The 27,083-nt window shown below is 37.2% G+C and overlaps 2 protein-coding genes across 3 annotated transcripts; one reads left to right on the top strand and one right to left on the bottom strand.

The window, feature by feature from the left end:
* Nucleotides 1-252: 252 nt before the first annotated feature.
* LOC103927512 (aminopeptidase M1-like) lies at nt 253-5,690 on the bottom strand. Of its 2 annotated transcripts, XM_009336438.3 has the most exons (20): nt 5,375-5,690; nt 5,099-5,143; nt 4,863-5,008; nt 4,651-4,753; nt 4,226-4,415; nt 4,047-4,140; nt 3,729-3,882; nt 3,506-3,610; nt 3,304-3,420; nt 2,974-3,087; nt 2,678-2,860; nt 2,199-2,511; nt 1,996-2,117; nt 1,821-1,918; nt 1,472-1,649; nt 1,266-1,380; nt 1,116-1,183; nt 932-1,006; nt 731-808; nt 253-623 (listed from the first exon to the last, which is right to left on the bottom strand). In XM_009336438.3, the coding sequence occupies exons 1-20, from the start codon at nt 5,588-5,590 to the stop codon at nt 438-440; spliced, it is 2,700 nt and encodes an 899-aa protein (XP_009334713.2). In that variant the 5' UTR covers nt 5,591-5,690; the 3' UTR covers nt 253-437. The 2 variants fall into 2 exon arrangements, with proteins under 2 accessions (XP_009334713.2, XP_009334715.2); XM_009336440.3 differs by lacking the exon at nt 5,099-5,143.
* A 14,104-nt stretch (nt 5,691-19,794) lies between these two features.
* On the top strand, nt 19,795-26,329 carry LOC103927509 (aminopeptidase M1). Its single transcript, XM_009336436.3, is given in 20 exon segments — nt 19,795-19,885; nt 19,888-20,108; nt 20,476-20,621; nt 20,731-20,833; nt 21,181-21,370; nt 21,456-21,549; nt 22,784-22,937; nt 23,055-23,159; nt 23,237-23,353; nt 23,577-23,690; nt 23,804-23,986; nt 24,154-24,472; nt 24,549-24,670; nt 24,748-24,845; nt 24,973-25,150; nt 25,237-25,351; nt 25,435-25,502; nt 25,612-25,686; nt 25,806-25,883; nt 25,990-26,329. Coding segments are annotated over 20 exon segments (2,742 nt in total). The 5' UTR covers nt 19,795-19,809; the 3' UTR covers nt 26,176-26,329.
* The last annotated feature ends 754 nt before the right edge of the window (nt 26,330-27,083 follow it).

Here is a 27,083-nt window from a genome sequence, read left to right as displayed (position 1 = left end):
GATAGAATCACTCGGGTTGGTCTGCAAGCGGAAAGGGAACTGCAATTTTGGTGGTTCCTGCGTTTCTGATGTGCCCTGTCCAATCAAGCGGGGTAACTTGATGTGACCGTAACAGCAATACTTGGTGTTATCAACCCCCAATCTTATAATAGGTAAAATGAGATTCAAGTAATGGAGGAGTTTTGAAGTGAAGACTGGTTATAAATTTTTTTTTTTTTTTTTTAAGTATCCAACCACTTATAACACTTAGTATACCAGAACATGTATCCGGTGCATTGAAAAATCTCTCTAAGTACTGGTTGCATTTTTCATGAGAGCAAGTCATATTGAAGGCAAACTAGGTACTTACAGTATTTACATTATGTCTCTTTATTCTTTGTTTTGGCAAATTTAAGTTACATAAGCTTGGAAATACATTCCCAGAGATGATCTTCTCGTTAGAAAACAGCAGCAGCCAACTCCGTCACGACATCGGCAAGGTCTTTCTCGCTCTGAACACTCTGAACCCACTTGGCGTTGATTTGCACCTGCTCAATGCTCTGCTTCAAGGTTCTACTTATCGCCACGTTGGGATGGGCTTTGAAGAACTCATCTACTTCCTTAACCTTGTCAAACGAAGCAAACTGCAGGGGAAGGTAGAAGGAAATGATAAGGCGTTAGAAATCTAAGTTGCACAACAAAAAGACCTCGAGGATAAGAAGGAAAGTTTATAGTGAAAGAAAGAACGAACCGGTGAAACAACTGAACTGACAAAGCGAGTGATTAGAAATCCAGACCCCCAGGTCTTTGAGATGTGCTCCCAGTTATCCTGTGTTTCGGGCAATCCAAATGAAAAGAATGAATCATAGTAACGGATGTGGGAAAAAGAAAGACAAAATCCATGAAAGTGGGAACATTTCGTAGTATGTCGCAAAATTGGTAAGAGAGGTACCTTCATCCACTTCCAAGCTGTTTCCCGACCTTCATTACTAACAGCAAGCCCAAAGACAGCATCCTGACTGCGAACCTGCGTAGACGGGCATTGAAGTCATATATCATCAAGCTTTGAATTCTCAAAATTATTACTAATAAGTAAAACTTCAACCTCCAATTAAGAGAAAGAAAATCTGAAATACCTCATGAGTCAATATAAAGTTGAGAACCTCCAGTGTAATATTGGGATCAGGACAAGACGCTAAAGAACCTACAGGCACAGACACATTGATTACTGCTACAATCTAACAGCCTCTACGTTCAGCATTATTTTCCTATTTACTTATATTTACCTAGAATGCGGGTTTTCTCCTGGCTTAGATCACTCTCTCTGTAGACTCTAAGAAGAGATTCGTAGCCTGATCGGTTAGATACGCTTGTTCTTTGCATTACAGCCACATATGCTGCCTGCAACAGTAGTCCATAATTAGCATCAACGATGAACTTAAAAGGTTAATTACGTATGTGTAATTTAACTAACGATTTGCATCAAAGCAACCTTTCTAATGTCAGGGGGAAGGAGGGGCGTGTTTCTGTCTTCTAAAAAGGCATGAAAACGCCTACTTGCTTCATCTAACGTCAGGTCATGACCAAAAACAGCAAGCGCATTCAAAACGTCTCCTCTCAACATTGCATCTAAATGGCTTTCGCCGGGTTTAGGCTGCCAACCAAGCCTCCTGTAAAGAAATTCCACCATAAATGATAAACTTTAAAAAAAATTAAAGATGTAGACATCGAAATTTCAGGAAATTCATGTTTACAAGAGAACAAGATAGAAGCAAATCTTGTGGATCATGACAGATTATCTACGTAGGTATTTGAGTTTGTTAAGAAAAGAACAAGCTTACTCTGCGGAATACTGGAAAAGTCCAACAAAGAATTGTTTAATGTGATCCAGTAGTCCGGGTACAGCATCGGCTGCAATTCTTGCCAGATAATAACTTATCTGTGAAAAGTGAGGACCGGAATCAGGCCAAGGCTATAGATGCAGTGACATAAACACAATGCAGGGAAGATCATTACAGTAATCAAATTTGACAGAACGATATAGTCAAGCTCCTCTCTGTAAGCACTCAACAAGGTAAGCAATGAAGCAAAAGACTGCTTGCGAGACATTGACAGGGCAAATGAATCATCCAATATGCCTGTGAAAGGAAAAATAAAAATTTGATGAAAGCTTTCACTATCAAAGAGTTAAACAAGCAAATGTACGAAATGATGATTACCAAATCTGTCAGTTTCAGACAATTGTTTCTTTTCGATAGCGTTTCTAAGTGCAGCTGCAAGTTCATCCTCATATTTCACTCTGTAAAAACCAGTCTGATTCACATTGACTTTTATCCAACTGAATAATGCATTGTCTTTGTTGCTTGTGCCTCCAGCCTTTCCTATTGAGCAACCCAGAAATTCCTTTATGTCAAGAGTTTCAGACTTCGCTTGTAGTAGGAAATTCTTGCACACATTGTACGAGCCACAGGATAATGTGATCGGCACAATCCATTGCCCATCGCCTTGGGAACCGCTTGAGTAGAATTGTGTCTGCCATACATTAATTTACTTAATAGATTTTTTTCGTGTCCTTGTACCATGGATTAAAACATAAACTAATGACTTAAAAGCTTATACATGCATTAGAGCTCGAGAGGTTCTTTCAGAAGTTCCTTTGATAATCAAACAACTTTGAAAGAAGCAAACATAAGGATACCTGATCAAACTCCAATTTCTGATCTTTGACTTTGACAGAAATAACCGGGTAACCTTTTTGCTGTGTCCATGAATTCATTAGCTCGTTTACAGGTTCACCAGATCCCTCCTCAAGGGCAGCCCACAAATCTTCTGTCCTTGCATTTGAGTAAGCATGCTTTTTGATATATGAAGCAAGTGACCTCTGGATGCATTAAAAAGTAGCATGCAATTAACTCTGTAACTTTTTTATATCCTAGAAAATAAGATAGTTCCTTCAACCTTCAAGCACACTAGCTTACAAATCAAAGAACATACCTGGAAGACTTCAGCACCTAAATAGCTTTGTAGCATCCGAATAACAGAAGCACCTTTTTTATAGCTTATTGCATCGAATATTTCATCAACCTCAGCAGCATGATTGATCTCCACCTGGCCAAAAAGAAAAAAGATTAAACCATAATATACCAGAGAGACATATATACATTAATACTCTCCAATTAATAACACCTTGAAAACTATAGTGATGAACATTACTATTTAAAGCCTTCTATGCAGATGATCAAGATTCGATGCTAGGAAACAGGAAACTTCAGGAAATAAAAATTAAAATGAAACCCATGAAAAACCAGGTTCACAAATAAGTACCTCAATGGGGTGAGATTCTTCAAGCCCATCCAGCTTAAGACCAGCAGTGAGTTCATCAAGAAACTGAGTCCATATTTTCCACTCTGGGAACAAGCTATCAGTAGCTAAATAGCTCACCTAATGACATTAAAATACTTACTTTTTAAGTACAAAAGCATGGAAACTAACAACTAACAATTATAGCAATGATATGAAGTGATACCCATGTTGCAAATCCCTCATTCAGCCATAAATGCGTCCACCATTCCATAGTTACAAGATTGCCAAACCACTGGTGTGCCAATTCATGTGCCACGACAGTCGCAACCTTTTACCAAAACCAAATAGAGTGATTAAACGTATTGTTGGGTGCAAAGACTATACTCCCCTACCATATTCACCAAGATAAATTCTGAAAGCAGTAACATTCAGGATTCGCATTTTACCCTTTGCTTGTTGGCAGCTGCAGAATGTTTTTCATCAAAAAGCAAAGCTGTTTCTCGGTATGTAACTAAACCATAATTCTCCATGGCACCGGAAGAAAAATCAGGTATTGCAATCATATCCAATTTGGGCAACAGGTATGGCACGGCAAAGTAACTGCAGAACTTCATCAATAAGTTCATATTGAATGGAATGTAATGCAGCATAAGTACGAAAAGGAAAAAAAAAAAAATCTAGAGAAACTGCTACTTTTAGTTGATAACATGCATCAAGAGCAATTGCCAACTTGGATATGAATGATTGGTAACTTTGACACATACTCTTTGTACAATTCAAGTGTCTTGACAGCAACGTGCAAAGCAAACTTCCCTTGGTCTGCCTTACCGACTTGACAATATACCCGCACTTTGACCCCTGTAATGACATCAAATGTGACATCATCAAGAAAAAGGTTGCACTGACATACAGATGAAGCGAGAGATATTGTGCAGGAGTTTACCGTCAGAAGTATGATCTTCAACGTAATCAAACAATCCGACAACAACGGCCACCAAATATGTAGACATAATTGGTGTTTCTGCATATGAAACTGTCTTCAGATGTCCATTCACTTTTTCTTCTTGAATCGGCATGTTGGAAAGGGCTACTAGCTCAGACGGAACACCATCAAGGGTAATCTTGAACGTAGCCTGCCAACCAAATAGCCAGTAAGTCATAAATTCTAGATTTGAACAATTTAACCAGAATGGGAAGATTGATTTCTCATCTATACTACCATCATAAACAACAGATAACTTTTTTCTTAGTCTCAAAAATGCATTTATAACAATGTATATACAGAATGGTGTAAACAATATCACTTGATACTGATGAAAATCAACATCTTAACTCAAATGTGAGAGAGAGAGAGGGAGAGAGGATAACCTTGCAAGCAGGTTCATCCCAGCACGGAAAGCACCGCCTGGCATCAACGGGCTCAAATTGTGTAACTGCCATATTTTTCTTCTCACCATCGTGGTCATATGTACTGCACGAAACAAATCAAATCTTAGACATATCTATACCATTAGGACATGATAATACTGAACGAACAATCGAAGATAGACTGCGCAAAAGTTCCTGCATTCAAAAACTACCTTCTGTAGAAACCCTTCATCTTGTCATTCAAAATTCCTTCAAATTCAATAACCAAAACTCCAGTCCCAATCGGAAGCGTCTCGCCAAATTCCAAAACCAAAATTCCATCCTCTTCGAACGTCTCGGCCTTCGAAGGCTTGAAAACCTGCTCAAACATTCATTTACTCATTCAGTCAAGACACAAGTAGGCAAACAACGCACGAAATGAATTCCAAATAATCCTTCCATTTCCTACCTTATCCGTGCAGCAACAGAAGGCAGCAAGGTCGACACAAACATCCTATCAATTCCAATCCATTCACTTGCTCACAAATCATTAACAGAGCAGTGATTAAACCAAAATTAAAACTAATCAACGATTTATTAATTGAACTTAGTTTTACTAATCAAGTATTAATTAAAAAATCAACCTAAAAACAATGAATTTTCATCAGCCAAACACCTCAATCTCATTTCTATTTTCATTTTTTTCTCAGTTCCACAAATTTGAAAAGCAAAGCGCATCGATTACCTTGGACGAGCCTCCGTGAGTGAAAGAGACGGAGCCCTCATTGACGGAGAGTTCGGCGGCGTTGAGGACGATGAATTTGGTATCGGCGACGACATCGAGGTCGATGTCGACGGAGCCGCCGAATTTGCAGGCGGCGAGGTCCGGCTTCAGCTTTATATCGTACCGTTTCGGGACGGCGAATTTTGGAAGCCGGGGCTGGCCTTTGAACTGCTCCATAGCAGCCACTACGACGGTGATACTTGCGAGCTGCGAGAGAGTTTTTCGAGTTCAGATTTCGAAAGTGTGAGCGGGACTCATCAGTTGTTACGATTTTATAACTTGCAACGTACGAATCTTTTCTGAGAAAATTTTACGACTTTTTATTTTGTTTTTACCAAAGTTTTAAAAGCCGCTAAGCGCTGGTCGGGTAGTGGAGTAGGCATAGCGGGCACCTAGACGGCTAGGCGGGGCCTAACGGGCGTCTAGGCAGATTAGACGGATTTAAGTAAATCTGTTATATTTCGTGTAAGTATGTATAGCTTTATACTTAAAATATATATAATCATCATGAATTACAAAATAAAATTACATATATATTATGAAGTATTGAAACATAATGAAAACATGAGGAACAAACATATAACTTGTGTTCATTTTAGTATTTAACAAGTTTCGTACAATTTATTAAAAAAAAATGCAAAATGATAGTTATCTATTTTATGCCTAAATGAGTCGCAATCTATGCCAGTGTTTAGGTGTGTCTGGACGGTCTAGACAGGTGCCTCAAAAGGTCTAGGCGCGCTTTCTAAATTTTCAAATGCTTGATCATTAATAGGAGCGGTGATCAACCGTCTAACGCCTAAACGGGGCCTAGGTGGAGATTTTTAGAACAATAGTTTTTACACGTTTTGGTCCACACACTTTTTTCTTTTTCTATCACGATATGATCCTCAGTTAATTTAGGGTGGATTATATTTTGCGAGAAATGCGAAAGGCTATCTCAAAAGCATGATTCTTTATATATTTTTTGTCAATTTATTTTTTACACAATGTTTTATAATGTTGATAAAAAATTGACCTTAATTACGAGGTGACATAGTCTATGGAAATTATTACTTTTAAGAGAATCCTCTTATCATTTCTCGTTTGCTAATTGATTATAATATTTAAATGTATTTAATACAATCAACATCTCACGATTAGAGTATACATTGGTGGAAAGATATTTGAAGGAACGAAAAATGAAAGCTCGAAAACAAAGAGAACCGGGCTTTTCCAAAGTGTTACTCCATGCTCCAGCTTTTCCACTCCCTTTGATTTTTATATGCAAAATAATCTCTTTCACCCCTTCACCAAATCTCCCTTTATTCTGGCACTTAAATGAAGAGATCGAAGAGATTATGACATATCATGTTCACCATAGTTGCATTTATTTAAGACTTGTCTTTGCAGTTTTTCATCAAACTTCTTTTTACTCTTGCTTAGCTTTGGAGTACAAACTTGATCAGAGCCGTCCGTTTCTTAAATTTGTTGTTGGATTTACATATAAGCAAAGAATTTATGCGTGACTTAACTTTAAATGCTCACCCAGGTGAGGCTTAAGTCCCAAGTCTAACATATTACATTTTTTTTTTTGGCAAAAATTATTATTATTTTGTCATGAAACTGATTATGTTGGTGGTGAGGATCCATGTGATGCTATATTTATTTACAGTATGTGTAATGCATTCAGCAAACTAGTTTGATTGCCACATGCATGTGGTTTAACATCCTAGTTGATATAGTTTTGGGTTTCTACTCATATGCTCGAGGTTCGAAACACTCTTATCTCTTATCTCTTATATTAATATAGTTTTGAACTCTCTCCCATCCTCTTAATAATAATAATTTTTGTTTAAATAAAAAACCTAGTATAAATATGTTAGGGTAAAGTACAAAAAATTACCTCAACTATTGATGTCACGACACTTTCATACCTCATCTTTTAAAATTGATAATGTCATACCTCATTTTACGAATTTGTGCTCATGTTATACCTTCCATTAGCTTGGCGTTAATTTATCAGTTAAATGCTGAAGTTGCTTGATTCAGAACCTACTTTCTATTAAAACAAAATTAATAAAATATTATTAAAAACTAAAAAAAATTATTTAATATATTTTAAATATTAAAACAAAAGTTAAAAAAGAAAAAACCCTCACTTCATCCCTTCCACCCCTCTCTCTTCTCCTCCATCTTCATCTTATCTTCCTGCTTAATCTTCAACCAAAAAAATAATAATTTGAAAACCCATCAACCCAAACGTAACCTAGAAAGAAGAACCCTCTCTCTCTCTTCTCCCCCATCTTCATCTTCCTGCTTAATCTTCAACCAAAAAAAAAAGAAAAAAAATTGAAAACCCATCAACCCAAACACAACCCAGAAAGAAGAACCCTCTCTCTCTCTCTTCTCACCCATCTTCATCTTCTTGCTTAATCTTCAACCAAAAAAATAATAATAATAACTTGAAAACCCATCAACCCCCTCCCCCCCCCCACCCGAAGAAGAAGAAGAAGAAGAAAAAAAGAAAAGAAAAAGAAAACGCAACCTAGAAAGAAGAACAGGAAGAAGAAGAAGGAAAAAAGAAAAAAAAAACAAACCAAACGTAGTTCGATTTTTAAAACAATGCTTGATCATTAATCGGGGCGGTTGCCAACCGCCTAACGCCTAAATGGGACCTAGGTGGGGATTTATAGAACAATGATTTTTACACGTTTCGGTCCACACACTTTTTTCTTTTTCTATTACGATATGATCCGCAGTTAATTTAGGTTGGATTATATTTTGCGAGAAATGCGAAAGGCTATCTCAAAAGTATGATTCTTTATATATTTTTTGTCAATTTATTTTTTACACAATGTTTTATAATGTTGATAAAAAATTGACGTTAATTATGAGGTGATATAGTCTATGAAGAGTATCACTTTTGAGAGAATCCCCTTATCATTTCTCGTTTGCTAATTGACTATAATATTTAGATGTATTTAAAATAATCAACATCTCACGATTAGATTATACATTGGTGGAGGTACTTGAAGGAACGAAAAATGAAAGCTCGAACACAAAGAGAATCAGGCTTTTCCAAAGTGTTACCCCATGCTCCAGCTTTTCCACTCCCTTTGATTTTTATACGCAAAATAATCTCTTTCACCCTTTTACCAAATCTCCCTTTATTCCGGCACTGAAATGAAGGGATCGAAGAGATTATGACATATCATGTTCACCATAGTTGCATTTATTTAAGATTTCTCTTTGCTGTTTTTCATCAAACTTCTTTTTCCTCTTGCTTAGCTTTGGAGTACAAACTTGATCAGAGCCGTCCATTTCTTAAATTTGTTGTTGGATTAACATATAGGCAAAGAATTTATGCGTGACTTAACTTTAAATGCTCACCCAGGTGAGGCTTAAGTCCCAAGTCTAACATATTACATTTTTTTTTTTTTGGGCAAAAATTATTATTATTTTGTCATGAAACTGATTATGTTGGTGGTGAGGATGCATGTGATGCTATATTTATTTACACTATGTTTGATGCATTCAGCAAACTAGTTTGATTGCCACATGCATGTGGTTTAACATTCTAGTCGATATAGTTTTGGGTTTCTATTCATATGCTCGAGGTTCAAAACACTCTTATCTCTTATCTCTTATATTAATGTAATAGTTTTGAACTCTCTCCCATCCCCTTAATAATAATAATTTTTGTTTAAATAAAAAACCTAGTATAAATATGTTAGGGTAAAGTACAAAAAACTACCTCAACTATTGGTGTCACGATATTTTCATACTTCATCTTTTAAAATTGACAATGTTAACCTCATCTTACGAATTTGTGCCAATGTTATACCTTCCGTTAGTTTGGCATTAATTTCTCAGTTAAATGGTGACGTGGCTTGATTAAGGGCCCACTTTCTATTAAAAAAATTAATAAAATATTATTAAAAACAAAAAAAAAATTATTTAATATATTTTAAATATTAAAACAAATGTTTATAAAAAAAAAAAAAAAACCTCACTTCGTCCCTTCCCCCCTAAACCCTTCTCTCTTCTCCCCCATCTTCATCTTCCTACTTAAATAAAAACATCATTTAATATATTTTAAATATGTTCATGTATGTCTCAAAGCGTCAACTCTATGCAATCAAAAGCATCCATATAAGATCTTGTCAAAATGAATATGGTGTTCTATCAATCCCAAAGCTTGAAAATTAGATACACATGAGGAGGCGTGTTATCAATCTCGCATCAAGGAAAGGAGGGATCTTGCATCACTATTCTAAAAATTCTTGCCTAGCGTCGCTTAGGCGTTAGGCGGTTAACCACCGACTAGATTAATCCCTAGGCATTTGAAAATTAACAAAAGGCGCCTAAACCTACTTAGGCGCTAGTTTAGGCACCTGCCTAACTCATCCAAACCCGTCTAGTTACGAGCCTAGATTGCGACTCACTTAAACAAAAAATATGTCACTTTCATTTTGCATTTTATTTTTTTAAATAAATTTTAAGTATGAGCAAACACTTATTTATACGATATATAATGGATTTACTTAAATCAGCTTAGCCCCCCGCCTAGATCCTATCTAGCCACCTAGGCGCTAAGTCTCAGTCTGTCGCTCGACTAGCGCCTAGCGTCTTTTAGAACCATGCTTGCATGTACTTATAAGCAAGTGAGGTACTCCTCATATTGCAATTTGGTTTTATGGTAAAACTCTAATTTTCTTTATAGTATCAGAGCAGTTTGTCCCACGTGCTAACAACCACACCTACTCCACGTCACACCACGATTTACGTTGTCCATATGTTAGGTTTATAAATTTGCACACGTGAGGGGACGTGTTAAGAATATCAATCCTATATCGATTCACCACAGGCAAGGAGCATGTTGAGAATGTCATTCCCACACCGAGCTTCAACTCTTCTTATTGCTAATTGATTTTATAATATAACCCTAACTTTCTTAACAAGATACTGACATGTATAATTCAGGAAAATATGTGGCGATGAAACATGAAATTTTTCGGAAGCTATTGCATAATAAGGAAGATATACCATGTGTGTAGCGTTTGGGTTTTCCAAGTTCCTCATCCAAATCCCATGTTCAAGTGACTCGCAACGCACACACAAAGGGAATCGGGAAAACCTACGACAAAAAGTAAACAGTGTAGGTAAGTTAGGTCTGTCACATTCGAATTAGATACACTAATAGAGTAAAAATTGTGCCTAATCGCTTGGAATAATTTCATAAGCGAAGGACAATTGGTTCCCATGGAATATAAAGGAGGAATTCCTAAGTAAGCTTCTTAAAACTATACTTTAATCTTTTCGCAAGCAAAGTTCTTAAGCAAAGGAGAATTGTCCTCCCTTCTTTTTTTGTTGTATTATGAGAGGTTACATTTATACCCTTTGATTAGGTGTACCTTTTTTTTCAATATCAACAAAATTCTCATTGTACCATAGAGATTTTCCAAAAAAAAAAAATAAATAAATAAAAAAAAAAATTCACCTCTTAATACGAAGGCAAGCTCTTAATAACATTATACTATAATCTTTTCATAGACCTATTTAATCATTTCTTTGGTAGCATAATGCGGATCCTCCCCTTCTTCAAATTTATTTTGATATTGGTTTTTGCCTTATTTTTGTTTTCTTTCCCTTGCAACATCAAATTATCGTCTTTATATTCTACAAAGTATATTTTTTGGTGCAAAATCTCTTATAATTCAGGTTTTAAACAATAAAAAAACGACAAAGTAAAACCTAAAGAACTTTTTTAACTAAACCAATTGGGACGATGCCCGCCTTCGCGCAATTGGTGGTTGGCTGTAGTTGGACACGCACTAAAATCACCCCATGCATACTTCTGGAATTTCATATGGACTGTAATTTTATTTTGAATTTTTGCATTGAAAACTGGTTAACACCGAAAATCAAGGCTATGTTGAGGCACATTCAATCGTAAAACTAGATTCTCTTCGAAAATTAAATATTGTTTACGTAAATTTTGTTACCTTTCACTAACTTGTGTCTCCATCAATTTAAGGTTCTCTTTATAGTGAACCTACTGAAATGCTCATTTTCAACTAATCACTTTTGAAATATAGATTTAAGAACATTGTTTGGGATTTTTTTGTTTTTTAACTCCATCGGAACCAATAGCCCTTTGCTTAAGAAGTTATTCCAAGCCATTAGGCCGTTAGTGTCACAAATCAACGAATACATGCATGAGTACCACTGCCCCCCCATTGGTGAACAATCTCTACTTTACTAGTGCATTGGATTCGAATGTGACATACATAACTTACTTTTTGTCATAGGTTTTCCCGATTCCTTGTAGTGTAAGTTGTACGAGTCACTTCAACATGGGATTTGGATGAGAAACTTGGACAACCCAAATGCTACACACATGATATCAGTATCGTTTGACAAAAGTTGAGATCTTATTGTAAAATTAATTGGTAATATGTAGAGTAGTTTAATTATTTTTAAACACATGTAATGTCTCTCATTTTTTCGACGTGAGATTGATACTTTCGACGCGTCACCTCATGTATGACGAATTTTTAAGCCTAACAAGTAAACAACACAAATCAGATGACATGGAGCATGTGTGGCCATTAGGCTTCACAAGCGAGACAACCTGCTCTGATATTATAAAGAAAGTTGAGTTTCCACTATAAAATTAATTGGCAATATGAATAGCAACTCAACTATTTATAAGTATATATAAGTATATATAAAGTCCCTCATTTTCTCGATATAAAATTGATACTCTTAACATCTCATTAACACATACTGTAAATAAATATAGCATCACAAGCATCCTCACCACCAACATAATTAGATTCATAACAAATATAATAAATTTTGACAAAAAATATAAAATAATAATTTTGTTTTTTTTTTTTTTCAAAAAAAAAAAACTAGTTTAAATATGTTAATGTATTTCTCAAAGTGTGAACTCTATGCAAGCAAAAGCATCTATCTACAAGATCAAGTCAAAATGAAAATGGTCTTCTATTGATTCGCCACACGTGAGAGGGTGTATTTAGAGTATCAATCTCACATTAAAGAAACGAGAGACCAAGCATGTGCTTATAAGTAGTTGAGCTACTCCTCATATTACCAATTGATTTTATGGTGAAACCCAACTTTCTTCATGATATCAAGGCAAATTGTCCAGTGTGCTAACAACCATACATACTCCAAGTCATCCTACGATTTATAGTGTTCGCATATTAGGCTTGGAAATGTGCACGCATAAGAGAACGTGTTGAGAGTACTAATCCTACATCGATTCGACACATGTGAGGATGCGTGTTGGAGTGTCAATCCCACGTCGAGCTTCAACTTTCCATATTACTAATTTATTGTATAGAAGAATCCCAGCTTTCTTGAGAAGATACTGACAAATACTGTAAATTCATGAAAATATGTTGCGATGAAACAGGAAATTTTTCGGAAGCTATTGTATATTAAGGAAGATACAGCTTGTGTGTAGCATTTGGGTTTTCCAAGTTCCTCATCCAAATCCCATGTTCAAGTGACTCACAACACACACACACACAAAGGGAATCGGGAAAACCTACGACAAAAAGTAAACACTATAGGTAAGTTATGTCTGTCGCATTCGAATTAGATATACTAATAGAGTAAAAATTGTACCTAATCGCTTGGAATAATTTCATAAGCAAAGGACAATTGGTTCCAATGGAATATAAAAGAGGAATTCCTAAGTAAGCTTCTTAAAACTAGAATCTTTTCCCAAGCAAAGTTAAGCAAAGGACAATTGTCCCGCCTTCTTTTTTTATGCTCATTTTTAGTTGTATAATGAAGGATTATGTTTATGTTCCCCCTGCCTAGGTGTACTCTTTCTTTTTTTTTCGATATCAATAAAAAAATTTTCGTACTATCGAAATTTTCCCAAAAAAAAAAGGTTCTTAATAACATGGTACTTTAATCTTTTCATAGACCTATTTAATCATTTCTTGGGTAGCATGATACCGATCCTCCCCTTCTTCAAATTTCTTTTGATGTTGGTTTTTGCCTCATTTTTTGTTTTCCTTTCCCTTGCAACATCAAATTATCGTCTTTATTTCTACAAAATATTTTTTTTGTGCAAATTCTCTTATAATTCAGGTTAAACAATCGAAAAACGACAATGTAAAACCTAAAGAACTTTTTTATCTAAACCAATTGGGACGATGCCTGCCTTCGCGCAATTGGTGGCTAGCTTTAGTTGGACACGCACTAAAATCACCTCATGCATACTTCTCAGTCCTCATTAGTTGGAATTTCATAAGGATTGTAATTTTATTTTGAATTTTTGCATTGGAAACTAGTTAACACCGAAAACCAAGGCTATGTTGAGGCACATTCAATCATAAAACTATTTTCTCTTCGAAAATTAAATATTGTTCACGTAAAATTTGTTGCCTTTCACCAACTTGCGTCTCCATCAATTTAAGGCCCTCTTCAAAGTGAACTTACCGAAATGCTCATTTTGAACTAATTACTTTTGAAATATAGATTTAAGAACCTTGTTTGGGATTTTATTTCTAATTCCATTGGAACCAGTAGCCCTTTGCTTATGAAGTTATTCCAAGCCACTAGGCCCGTTAGTGTCACAAATCAACGAATATATGCATATATAAGTACTACTGCCCCATTGGTGAACAATTTTTACTTTACTAATGCATCGGATTCGAATGTGATAGACATAACTTACTTACAAGGTTAACTTTTTTGTCGTAGGTTTTCCCGATTCCTTATAGTGTAAGTTGTACGAGTCACTTCAACATGGGATTTGAATGAGAAACTTGGACAACCCAAATGCTATACACACATGCTATCAGTATCGTCTGACAAAAGTTGAGATCTTATTATAAAACTAATTGACAATATTTAAAGTAGTTTAACTACTTATAAGAACATGTAAGGTTCCTTCTTTCCTTGACGTGAAATTGATACTCTTAATACGCCACCTCATGTATGACAAATTTTTAAACCAAACACGTGGACAACACAAATCAGGTGGCATGGAGCATGTGTGTCCATTAAGCTTCACAAGCGGGACAACTTGCTCTGATACCATGAAGAAAGTTGAGTTTCCACCATAAAACTAATTGACAATATGAAAAGTAACTCAACATATAAAGTCCCTCATTTTCTCGATGTGAGATTAATACTCTCAATATCTCATTGACACATATGAAGAGTGAGCTAAAAGACAATTATGGCGTTAAAGCTCGCTACATACAGTTATGGAGAGCAAGACAGAAGGCTAAAGAGGCCGTGGAAGGGAAGCATGCTGCATGTTATGGTACGTTAAGAAGATATGGGAATGAGGTTCTCAAATCAAATCCAGGGAGCATTGTGAAGATTCAGGTTGATAGAAACTTGGGGGGTACCCTATCTTCAAGCATTTCTTCATTTGCTTTGCATCAATGAGAGATGGTTTTGTAAATAGATTCATGCCTTTTATTGGAGTTGATGGGTGCTTCTTGAAAGGGCCTTTTGGAGGCCAACTATTAACAGCAATTAATCTAGACAGTAGTTTTGGGGTGTTCCCAATAGCAATGACAATAGTTGAATTAGAGTGCACAAAAAGCTGGACATTCTTCATGACTCACTTGGAAACAATGATTGGTAGTCACAACTCAGACAACATTCCATGGATCTTCATGTCAGATAGACAAAAGGTAGCATTATTCTTATTTCGTGTTTTTAACGTACTTTGACTAAATGAATTTTGCTAACAATGTTGTGTATTTCAAGGGTGTTATTGATGTGGTAGCAAACATATTTCCACACTCTCCACATAGACATTGTTGTAGACACATCTACAGCAATATGAGAAAAGGGAACCCTGGGTTACTTTTTCGAAGTAACTTTTGGAAAACGGCTAGAGCATGTGGTGTTGCGAGTTTTACAAAGGCAACGGAAGAAATAAAGAAACTTGACGAAGACATATGGAATAGGCTAAATAAAATTCACCCTTCGTAATGGAGCAAGCATGCCTTTGATCGTCGTGTAAAGAATGATCATATTACTAACAATATGTCAGAATTATTTAATTCAACGGTGAACAAGTGAAGAGGAAAACCAATATTAATGCTCATTGATACAATTACAGAAAAAATGATGAGACGATATCCAAAGAGATGTGCAAGAGGGATGGAATGGCCTACTAGGCTAACTGAAGGCGCAAGAAGAAGTTAAATACGAATGTGCAAGAATGTAGGAACATTATAGTAGCTCATGCATGTAATAATTATCAAATTGTTTTTATTTATTCCATAGTATATCTTTCTTTTCTTTCTGAAACACTTAGTATGACTTTTTTTTCATTGGACCAGGTGAAGACGAGTTTGAAGTGCATGGCATTTCCCAAAAGCACATTGTGCGATTGCCTACAAGCCACTGCAGTTGTATGGAATGGCAAATTAGTGGGATTCCATGTAAGCATGTGTGTGCATGCATTATATGGAAGCGAGCCAACCCATAAGACTACTATCATGAATTCTTCACTAAAGAGAAGTATGTGGCATCATACTATGTCATATTCATCATGTTCTAGAGGAGAGATACTGGGCGAACGATCCTTATGATGTCATTCATCCCCCACCCTTAAGGAAACCCGTGGGAGGCCCACAAAAAATAGCAGAAAAGAGGCGGATGAACGTAAGAACCGGGGAAAGAGAAAGAGATTTTATGCATTATCATGCAAAATTTGTGGTACATTGGGTCATAATAGAAGAAGGTGCCCAAATGGAAATCTTGAAACGATTCAAAGAAGAGGTGTGAATGTTGCAAGGGGAACGGGAAGAGCGAGCAGCGGAGTCGATGCACCAAGTAGAACTGGTAACACTAGGAGAGGAGGTCGGAATCTATTTTTTCATATTTACTGGCTACTACAATGTGATATTTTGTTTTTGTTTTCAGTTTTTACATATGAATTCGTTCTTCACAATTTCATTTAATTTTGGTATTTATGTTGATAGTGCCAAACGAGGGAATTCAAATTGGTGGCACTCATGCAGCAAGCCAAGAAATTGGAAGTCAAGCTCCTGAACAAAGTCAAAAGATTAATTAGAAGCCAAGCCAATGCAACAAACCAAGTTGTTGGCAATCAACCATTTTGAAGAAGTTGCTACAATTGGAATATGACTTTTATTTTTTATTTTGTGTATAATATGATAATATTATGTTTGGTTGTGCATTGTTTTTAAATTTATCGTGTTAAGTTTTATTTTGAATTGTTGCAACCTTTTGAAAATATTAGATTGTTGAATGTTGAATTGTTCTTAAATCTATCGTGTTAAGTCTTATTTTGATTGTATATTGCTTTAATGCTTGAAGCGCGCAATCATAGGGTAGGCTACACTCAGTGAATTGGTTGTTAGTATAGGGGAATAATATTTTGAACAAGAAAAAGATGATCAAGAAACATAGAGGGGAATCTTTTGTATCGTGAAACACAAAGCCACTAGGCTAGTCTAATTGGAATAATATGATAAATATTATGTTTAAGGTGTTTGGCTGCAAGTGTATCATATTCCTAACTAGAATATCATATTTCTAATTAGAATATAAACAAGGTTAATTTTGTCATTTACTTATTTATTTATTTATTTTTGTTGATGTCAGCATAAATGTGACAGCCCGTCTCGAAAATATCGAAAACGTACGCGTGAAAAGACGGTTTTGCCCCTAGTTCGATTTTGTTACGTTTTTGGGTTGTTTTGTGTGTGTGTTGGCATGTTTTGGGCCACACACTCACACCCTCAGTCTCCCTATCCCTCTGTCCCTTTCCCTGCTCTCTGTCCCGAGTCTCTCTCTCCCTTCCCATTCACCATACGTACGGACACACACACAATCACACTAAACACCCACAGATCGAGGGAACCAAGCACACATTTGAACTCGTGAGACTCGTGGGAGTCCAGTTGTACCATTTTCAGGTAAGAACTACAACGTTTTCATGTCGATTTCACAATGGCCGATTTGGGGTACTATTCATGCAAACGTAATTTCTCACGTTTTAGGGGAAATGAAGCTTGTAGATAGCTTGGTGAGGTCCCAAGGAGGCTCGGAGTAGTTCGTTTGAAGGAATTGGACGTCGGGATCGTTGGTTTCGAAGTTGGCCGGAGTTGGGTGGTTTGGACAGGTGAGATTTTGAGGTTTTTGTCCCTTAAAACTGGTATATTTGTATTCTACTAGGTCTAAGCTTCATTTTGGTGGTAATTTCATGAAATTTGGACGAAAAACGAGCGAGATATCGAAGTTTGAAAATTTCCCAGTTTTCCGGCGCCGAAGGCTTGCCGGAGAAGGTGACGGAATATTCCGTCAATTCTGACGGAATATTCCTGACGCCGTTAACGGAATCTGTCAAAACTGACGGAATATTCCTAACGGCGTCAGTTGACGCCGTCAGCGTGCCAGGCACGTGCGGCGGTGGAAAATTTTTCTAAAAATTTGGGTGTGATCCTGAGGTTGTGTAGAGCACGTTGGTATATTCAATTGTCCAATTTGAGCAATGTATGAGAAGTTATTACGAAAGGAAGGTTATGTGCTTTAAAATTAACATTTTTATAGTATTTTCGCATATAGGTGAGACGTATCCTGAGGACGAGCGTGGTCACTCGAGGCAGGGGGGCTACGACCCTTCCACTTATCAATGAGTGGGCTTTTGGTTTTCCGTATATACCTATATACTATTATTTTCCCAGAAATTGATTTAAATGTTATTAGTTATATGCCATGTGTTATATTATCGTTCCTTATGCATCATTAGTAGCTTTATTAATCGTGTATATATATATATATATATATATATATATATACACGTATGCATAATTGGTGATGTGGATGTACAGGTAAGTGCCAGGTAAGCGTTATTTCATATTTGTATTCAATAGTGAGTAGAGATGCTTAGAGAGCTCATAACCTGCACCCCCGGTGTTAGTGCTCCCGCCTAGAGTAGGGCACAGTCCTTCACGTGTTGTTCACCTCCCGCACCATACGCTCAGCTTGGATCCAAGTTAGGTGCACAGTCTTGTCGTACAGACGACTTTAGGTGGTTCCGACTCGTAGGTGACCCGCGATTATTCGCACAGCCTTCACGTGATCGTAGCACTAGAGCGTTTATATGTATTACACCCAGGCCTGTCGTACATACCACTTTAGGTGGTTCCGACTCGTGGGCAGGTTCAGTTATAGTGATTGAGATTTGAGCTCTAGATGCAGCCGTACAGGTCACGTTAGGTGACTCCGGCTGCCAGATTACGTGTTATTGATGTGATTTATACCTGAGCACTTGATTTTCATTCTGAGGTTCCGACATGGCATATTCTTGAGCATGATTGGCATATCTATATATACGTGCATATGTTTATTTTCTGGGAAGTATACAGGTTTTACGGCGAGGGGTTAGAACTTATTTTGAAATGGTTTTTGAAAAGCTTTGTTTTTGCCCACTCACGCTTTTGTTTTGCGCCCCTCCAGGTTCTAGCTTTTCAGTTGGTTTGGTGGTTTCCCAGAGGGCTCTCCCGGCATTTCTGACAGACGATCACCAGCGTATGTCCACCTTCGGGTGCACTGTTGTAACGCTATTTTAGTTGGACTGCTTTAGGCTTTCTGCTCTGAATTTGTGTCTCACTTGCGCTAGCACTCATTACTTCTAACTTATGTATGCTAGTTTTTTATTATTCGTACTTTTACGTTACCACTTTATTAGCTTCCGTACTGTGCACATGGCTACGTCACTTCCACGTGACGGCCAGCACGCCCTGATCTCGGTCGGGGTGTGTCAATGAAACTAACAGAACTCTAACTGAAGGGGTTTTGTGAAATGATTTTAAAACGTTAGGGGGTGTTTGTGATATATTGAGAACCTGAGAGGGTTTTGTGAAAACACAAAAAACCTCAAGGGATGTTTATGTAATTAACCCTAAATTTAATAATAGAAATAAAAAAATTATTATTTTTCTAGTGATAATGTGAAATCAGTTAAAACAAATATTCTTAAAAAGGCAACAAATTTAAATTTTTTTAATTGTAAGAAATTAGTTGCTAGCTTAGCTTAAGTGAATATATATATATATATATAAAATAAATAGAAGATTGCTGAGTTGACAATTCATCAAAGCATTTTAATTAAATTTTAAAAAAGATTACATGTTTAGGCTAAATAAGTTGGAAAAAATGTAAAAGATTATCCACGTAATTCTTTTTACTTCACAAACATTCTTTTGATTTTAGATCGTCTGATGATTTAAAAAGGCTAAAATGATAAAAATTAATAAGAAACATGTGAAAAATTAAAAAGTGAGTGTGATAGCACAACCATGCATAAGTCGGCGTGTAAAATTTTCTTAGAAAAGACCCGTACGTTGCAAGTTATAAAACGGCGACAACTGATGAGTCCCACTCGCACACTTTCCCAATCTGAACTCGAAAAACTCTCGCGCAGCTCGCAAGTATCACAGTCGTCGTCGCTGCTATGGAGCAGTTCAAAGGCCAGCCCCGGCTTCCGAAATTCGCCGTCCCGAAACGGTACGACGTAAGGCTGACGCCGGACCTCGCCGCCTGCAAATTCGGCGGCTCCGTCGACATCGACCTGGATATCATCGCCGATACCAAATTCGTCGTCCTCAACGCCGCCGAGCTCTTCGTCAATGCCGGCTCTGTCTCTTTCGCTCACGGAGGCTCGTCCAAGGTAATCGATGCGCATTTGCTTTTCAAATTTGTAGAACTGACTGAAAAAGGAAGTAGAAAGGAGAGTGAGGTGTTTGGCTGATGAAAATTTTCATTCTTTTTATGTTGATTTGTTAATTAATACTCGAGTCTAAGTTCAATTAATCAATCGTTGATTAGTTTTAATTTTGGTTTAATTACTGCTCTGTTCAAGATTTGTGGGCAAGTGAATGGATTGGAATTGATAAGATGATTGTAACGTTGTCAACTTTACTGCCTTGTTTGGCTGCACGGATAACGTAGGAAATGGAAAGATTATTTGGAATTCATTTAGTGCGTTGTTTGGCTACTTGTATCTTTACTGAATGAGTTACTGAATGTTTGAGCAGGTTTTCAAGCCTACGAAGGCCGAGACGTTCGAAGATGATGGAATTTTGGTTTTGGAGTTTGCAGAGACGCTTCTGATTGGGTCTGGAGTTTTGGCTATTGAGTTTGAAGGAATTTTGAATGACAAGATGAAGGGTTTCTACAAAAGGTAGTTTTTGAATGCAGGAACTTTTGCGCAGTCCATCTTCGATTGTTCGTTCAGTATTATCATGTCCCAATGGTATAGATATGTCTAAGATTTGATTTGTTTCGTGCAGTGTATATGAGCACAACGGTGAGAAGAAAAATATGGCAGTTACGCAGTTTGAACCCGTTGATGCCAGGCGGTGCTTTCCGTGTTGGGATGAACCTGCTTGCAAGGTTACTCTCTCTCTCTCTCTCTCTCTCTCTCTCTCTCTCTCTCTCTCTCACACACACACACACACACACACACACACACACACACACACACACACACATACACACACACACGCACACGCACACACGCACACACACACACAGAGTTGACTTAAGATATTGATTTTCATCAGTATCAAGTGATAATGTTTACACCATTCTGGATATACATTGTTATAAATGCATTTTTGAGACTTGGAAAAAAGAGATCTGTTGTTTATGGTGGTAGCATAGATGAGAAATCAATCTTCCCGTTCTGGTTAAATTGTTCAAATATAGAGTTTATGACTTGCTGGCTATTTGGTTGGCAGGCTACATTCAAGATTACACTTGATGGTGTTCCGTCTGAACTAGTAGCCCTTTCTAACATGCCGATTCAAGAAGAAAAATTGAATGGACCTCTGAAGACAGTTTCATATGTGGAAACACCAATTATGTCTACATATTTGGTGGCCATTGTTGTCGGATTGTTTGATTACGTTGAAGATCATACTTCTGATGGTAAACTCCTACACAATATCCTTACTTTCATGTGTATGTCGGTGCAACCTTTTTCTTGATGATGTCACATTTGATGTCGTTACAGGGGTCAAAGTGCGGGTATATTGTCAAGTTGGTAAGGCAGACCAGGGGAAGATTGCTTTGCACGTTGCTGTCAAGACACTTGAATTGTACACAGAGTATGTGTAAAAGTTACTAATCATTCATATTCAAGTTGGCAATTGCACTTGATGCATGTTATGGACTATTGTAGCAGTTTTTCTAGATTTTTTTGCCTTTTCATTGTAGAGATAAAAAAAGGATTTGCCATGGTCTTTATAGATTTGGAAAAAGCGTGAGATAGGGTCCCAAGAAAAATTCTTTGGAGGATTCTAGAGAAGAAAAAAGTACGAGTAGCATATATCTAAGCAATAAAGGATATGGATGATGGAGCAAGGACTTCAGTAAGAGCTCATGAAAGACAAAATGAAAGCTTTCCCATAACCATAGGGTTACACCAAGGCTCACCTTTAAGTCCTTACCTTTTTGCATTGGTAATGGACAAGCTTTCGGGACATATTCAAGATGATATCACTTGGTGTATGCTTTGCTTAACCTTTGGCGGGAAGTGTTGGAATCTAAAGGTCTTCGTCTAAGGTCAAAGACAGAGTATAGGGATTGCAAGTTAAGTGAAAATGGGGATTCAGATGAGATAGGGTGAGGATTGGAAATCAGGAAGTACCAAAGAGTGAACGCTTTTGTTATCTTGGATCTATCTTGCAAAATAATGGAGAATTAAACTAAGATCTCAACCATAGAATGCAAGTTGGACAGATGAAGTGGAAGAGTGCATTGGGTGTGTTGTGAGATCGTTGTATGCCACTAAAGCTCAAGGGAAAATGTTATAGGACGGCAATATGGCCAACAATGCTTTATGGCACGGACTGTTGGGCTGTCAAAAAGCAACACGTGCAAAAAATGAATAGTGAAGATGAGAATGCTTCATTGGATGTGTTGGCACACAAGGAATTATATGAGTAAGAACGAGGATATCTGAGGTAAAGTAGCAGTGGCCGCAATTGAAGATAAGATGAGAGAAAATCGTTTAAAGTGGTATGGATACGTGAACCGAAGATAAAAGAAACTTTAAGAAATGATACGTTGTACTTGGAGCTAACGGAAGACGACTATGAGACGGAGCTTTAAGGCAAAAGGGGTGGAGGAAGGCCTAGGACGACTTGGAAAGAAACTTTAAGAAAAGATATGTTGTATTTGGAGCTAACGGAAGACTTGTCGCAAAACCGAGCATAGTGGCATTCTAGGATTCATACAGCCGACCCCACTTCGTGGGTTAGGGATAAGGCTTGGTTGTTGTTGTACTTATGCTGCATTACATTCCATTTAATGTGAACTCATTGATGATAAGTTCTGCAGATACTTTGCTGTGCCATACCCATTGCCCAAATTGGATATGGTTGCAATACCTGATTTTGCTTTCGGCGCCATGGAGAATTATGGTTTAGTTACATACCGAGAAACAGCTTTGCTTTTTGATGAACAACATTCTGCAGCTGCCAACAAGCAAAGGGTAAAATGCGCATCCTGAATGTCACTGCTTTCAGAATTATCTTGGTTAATATGGTAGGGAGGTATAGTTTTAGCACTCAATGACATGTTTAATCACTTTATTTGGTTTTGGTTAAAGGTTGCGACTGTCGTGGCACATGAATTGGCACACCAGTGGTTTGGCAATCTTGTAACAATGGAATGGTGGACCCATTTATGGCTGAATGAGGGATTTGCAACATGGGTATAACTTCATATCATTGTTCTACTTGTTAGTTTCCATGCTTTTGTACTTATAAAGAAGTATTTTAATGTCATTAGGTGAGCTATTTAGCTACTGATAGCTTATTCCCAGAGTGGAAAATATGGACTCAGTTTCTTGATGAAGTCACTACTGGTCTTAAGCTGGATGGGCTTGAAGAATCTCACCCCATTGAGGTACTTATTCATGCACTTGGTCTTTCTTGGGTTTCATTTTCATTTTAATTTCCAAAAGTTTGCTGTTTCCTGGCATCGAATCTGGATCATCTGCACAGAAGGCTTTAAATAGTAATATTCACCACTATAGTTTTCAAGGCGTTATTAATTGGAGAATATTAGTGTATATAAGTCTCTCAGGTATATACCGTATATTATGTTTTAATCTGTTCTTTTTGGCCAGGTTGAGATCAATCATGCTGCTGAGGTTGATGAAATATTTGATGCGATAAGTTATAAAAAAGGTGCTACTGTTATTCGGATGCTACAAAGCTATCTAGGTGCTGAAGTCTTCCAGGTATGTCCTTTGATTTGTCAACTAGTGTGCTTGAAGGTTGAAGGAACTATCTTATTTTCTATGATATAAAAAAGTTAGAGAGTTAATTGCATGCTACTTTTTAATGCATCCAGAGATCACTTGCTTCATATATCAAAAAGCATGCTTACTCAAATGCAAAGACAGAAGATTTGTGGGCTGCCCTTGAGGAGGGATCTGGTGAACCTGTAAACAAACTAATGAATTCATGGACACAGCAGAAGGGTTACCCGGTTATTTCTGTCAAAGTCAAAGATCAGAAATTGGAGTTTGATCAGGTTTCCTTATGTTTGCTTCTTTCAAAGTTGTTTGGTTATCAAATGAAATTCTGAAAGATCCTCTCGAGCTCTAATGCACATATAAGCTGTTAAGTCATTTGTTTAGGTTTTATTCCACGGTACAAGGACATGAACAAAGATCTAATAGGTAAATTAATGTATGGCAGACACAATTCTACTCAAGCGGTTCCCAAGGTGATGGGCAATGGATTGTGCCGATCACATTATCCTGTGGCTCGTATAATGTACGCAAGAATTTCCTACTACAAGCGAAGTCTGAAACTCTTGACATAAAGGAATATCTGGGTTGCTCAGTAGGAAAGGCTGGATGTGGAGGCACAAGCAACAAAGACAATGCTTTATGCAGTTGGATAAAAGTCAATGTGGATCAGACTGGTTTTTACAGAGTGAAATATGAGGATGAACTTGCAGCTGCGCTTAGAAACGCTATCGAAAAGAAGCAATTATCTGAAACTGACAGATTTGGTAATCATTTTGTACACATGCTTGTTTATCTCTTTGATAGCGAAAGTTTTCACCAATTTTTTTTTTCCTTTCATAGGCATTTTGGATGATTCCTTTGCCCTGTCAATGGCTCGCAAGCAGTCTTTTGCTTCATTGCTTACCTTGTTGAGTGCATACAGAGAGGAACTTGACTATATCGTGCTGTCAAATTTGATTACTGTAATGATCACCCCTGCATTGTGTTTATGTTACTGCATTGATGACCTTGGCCTGATTCTGGTCCTCATGTTTCACAGATAAGTTATAATCTGGCAAGAATTGCAGCTGATGCTGTACCCGGACTACTGGATCACATTAAACAATTCTTTATTGGACTTTTCCAGTATTCTGCAGAGTAAGCTTGTTCTTTTCTCAATAACTCAAATGCCTACGTAGATAAACTATCAGGACACAAGATTTGCTTCTGTCTTTTTCTTTAATTTTGTTCAAAGTTTGTTATTTATGATGGAATTTCTTTACAGGAGGCTTGGTTGGCAGCCTAAACCGGGCGAAAACCATTTAGATGCAATGTTGAGAGGAGAAATTTTGACTGCACTTGCTGTTTTTGGTCATGACCTGACGTTAGATGAAGCAAGTAGGCGTTTTCATGCCTTTATAGAAGACAGAAACACACCCCTCCTTCCCCCAGACTTTAGAAAGGTTGCTTTGACGTAAATCATTAATTACACATACCTAATTAAACTTTTAAGTTCATCGTTGATGTTAATTATGAACTACTGTTGCAGGCAGCATATGTGGCTGTAATGCAAAGAACAAGCGTATCTGACCGATCAGGCTATGAATCTCTTGTTAGACTCTACAGAGAGAGTGATCTAAGCCAGGAAAAAACCCGCATTCTAGGTAAACATAAGTAATTAGTAAAATAATGTTGAACATATGAGGCTGTTAGATTGTAGCAGTAACCGATGTGTCTGTGCCTGTAGGTTCTTTAGCGTCTTGTCCCGATCCCAATATTATACTGGAAGTTCTCCACTTTATATTGACTCCTGAGGTATTTCAGATTTTCTCTCTCTTAATTGGAGGTTGAAGTTTTATACTAGTAATAACTTTGAGAATCTTAAAGCTTGATGATATACTGACTTTAATGCCCGTCTACGTAGGTTCGCAGTCAGGATGCTGTATTTGGACTTGCTGTTAGTAATGAAGGTCGGGAAACAGCTTGGACGTGGATGAAGGTAACTCTCACTGATTTACGACATACTACGAAATGTTTCTCACTTTTGTGGATTTTATCTTTCTTTTCCCACTTTCGTTACTATGATTCATTTTTCCATTTGGATTATCCGAAACACAGGATAACTGGGAGCACATCTCAAAGACCTGGGGGTCTGGATTTCTAATTACTCGCTTTGTCAGTGCAATTGTTTCACCGGTTCGTTCTTTCTTTCTCTAGAAACTTTCGTTCTTATGCTCGAGGTCTTTTGCTGTGGAACTTAGATTTCTAATACCTTGTTATTTCCTTCTACCTTCCTCTGCAGTTTGCTTCGTTTGACAAGGTTAAGGAAGTAGATGAGTTCTTCAAAGCACATCCCAACCCGAAGATAACTAGAACAGTGAAGCAGAGCATTGAGCGGGTGCAAATCAACGCCAAGTGGGTTCAGAGTGTTCAGAGCGAGAGAAACCTTGCCGAAGTCGCGACGGAGTTGGCGTACCCGAAATACTAGGGCTCCATGTTTGGCTGCTTCTGTATTTTAACGAAGATTATGTCTGGGACTGGATTTCCAAACTTATGTAACTTGAACTTGCCAAAACAAAGAATAAAGATACATAAATAATTGCACTAGTATTCTCTCATGAAAAATGCAACCATTGCTTGAATCTCGTGTGATCTTTTATAAGATGGAGACTGATAACACCACGTAACGCTGTTACGGTCGTAAAAACAAGTTACTCCACTTGATTGCCGTATGTTTTCTGAACCGAATATAATGCATACATAATTTATGTAGAATCTAGAATTCGAAAAACGTAAAGTTGGGTCATGCATTATGGTGAATGTTCCTGATATCAGGGCTGCAAAAATATCGAGATAAAAACTGTTGTTTTGGAAGAACATGATTGCTTGATGATATGAATGAACTGGTTTGATGCAGAAAAAGCTTCAACATCAGATTCCTAAGCTCAGCGGTAGGAGCGTGCTGATAACGTGTTGTAGCCTATTTTATCTGACAAGAAGGTAAGGGCTGGCGGCAAGGGTAGAGAGAGATGTGTTTGTAGAATCGTAGGGGAATTGTGTATTGTGGATGTTGTTGTTCATCTTTCGTAGTGCCTTTATTTATGGTAGTAAAAGGAGAGAAGAAATTTTTCATCCACATGGTAGTGCCTTTATTTATAGTAGTAAAAGGAAAAAAGAAATCCTTAATCCCCAAGGAATACAAGTCCATATAAGAAAGAATAACTAGAATCAAATCAAATCTAGGATTTACACAATCACACTTAAACTAGGAAAGTTCATAACAATACTTTAATTTTTCACACGTATATAATCATTTATTTGTAGCATAATGCCGATCCTCCCCTTCTTCAAATTTCTTTTGTTGTTGATTTTTGCCTTGTTTTTGTTTTCTTTCCC

This window comes from the organism of the source record quoted next, unplaced genomic scaffold, assembly GCF_019419815.1.
Source record: "Pyrus x bretschneideri cultivar Hongxiangsu unplaced genomic scaffold, Pyrus_bretschneideri_v1 Contig28, whole genome shotgun sequence".
In the NCBI taxonomy this organism is placed as follows: Eukaryota; Viridiplantae; Streptophyta; class Magnoliopsida; order Rosales; family Rosaceae; genus Pyrus; species Pyrus x bretschneideri.
Note: the sequence above shows the minus strand (reverse complement) of the source record. Positions and strands in the feature narration are given on the sequence as shown.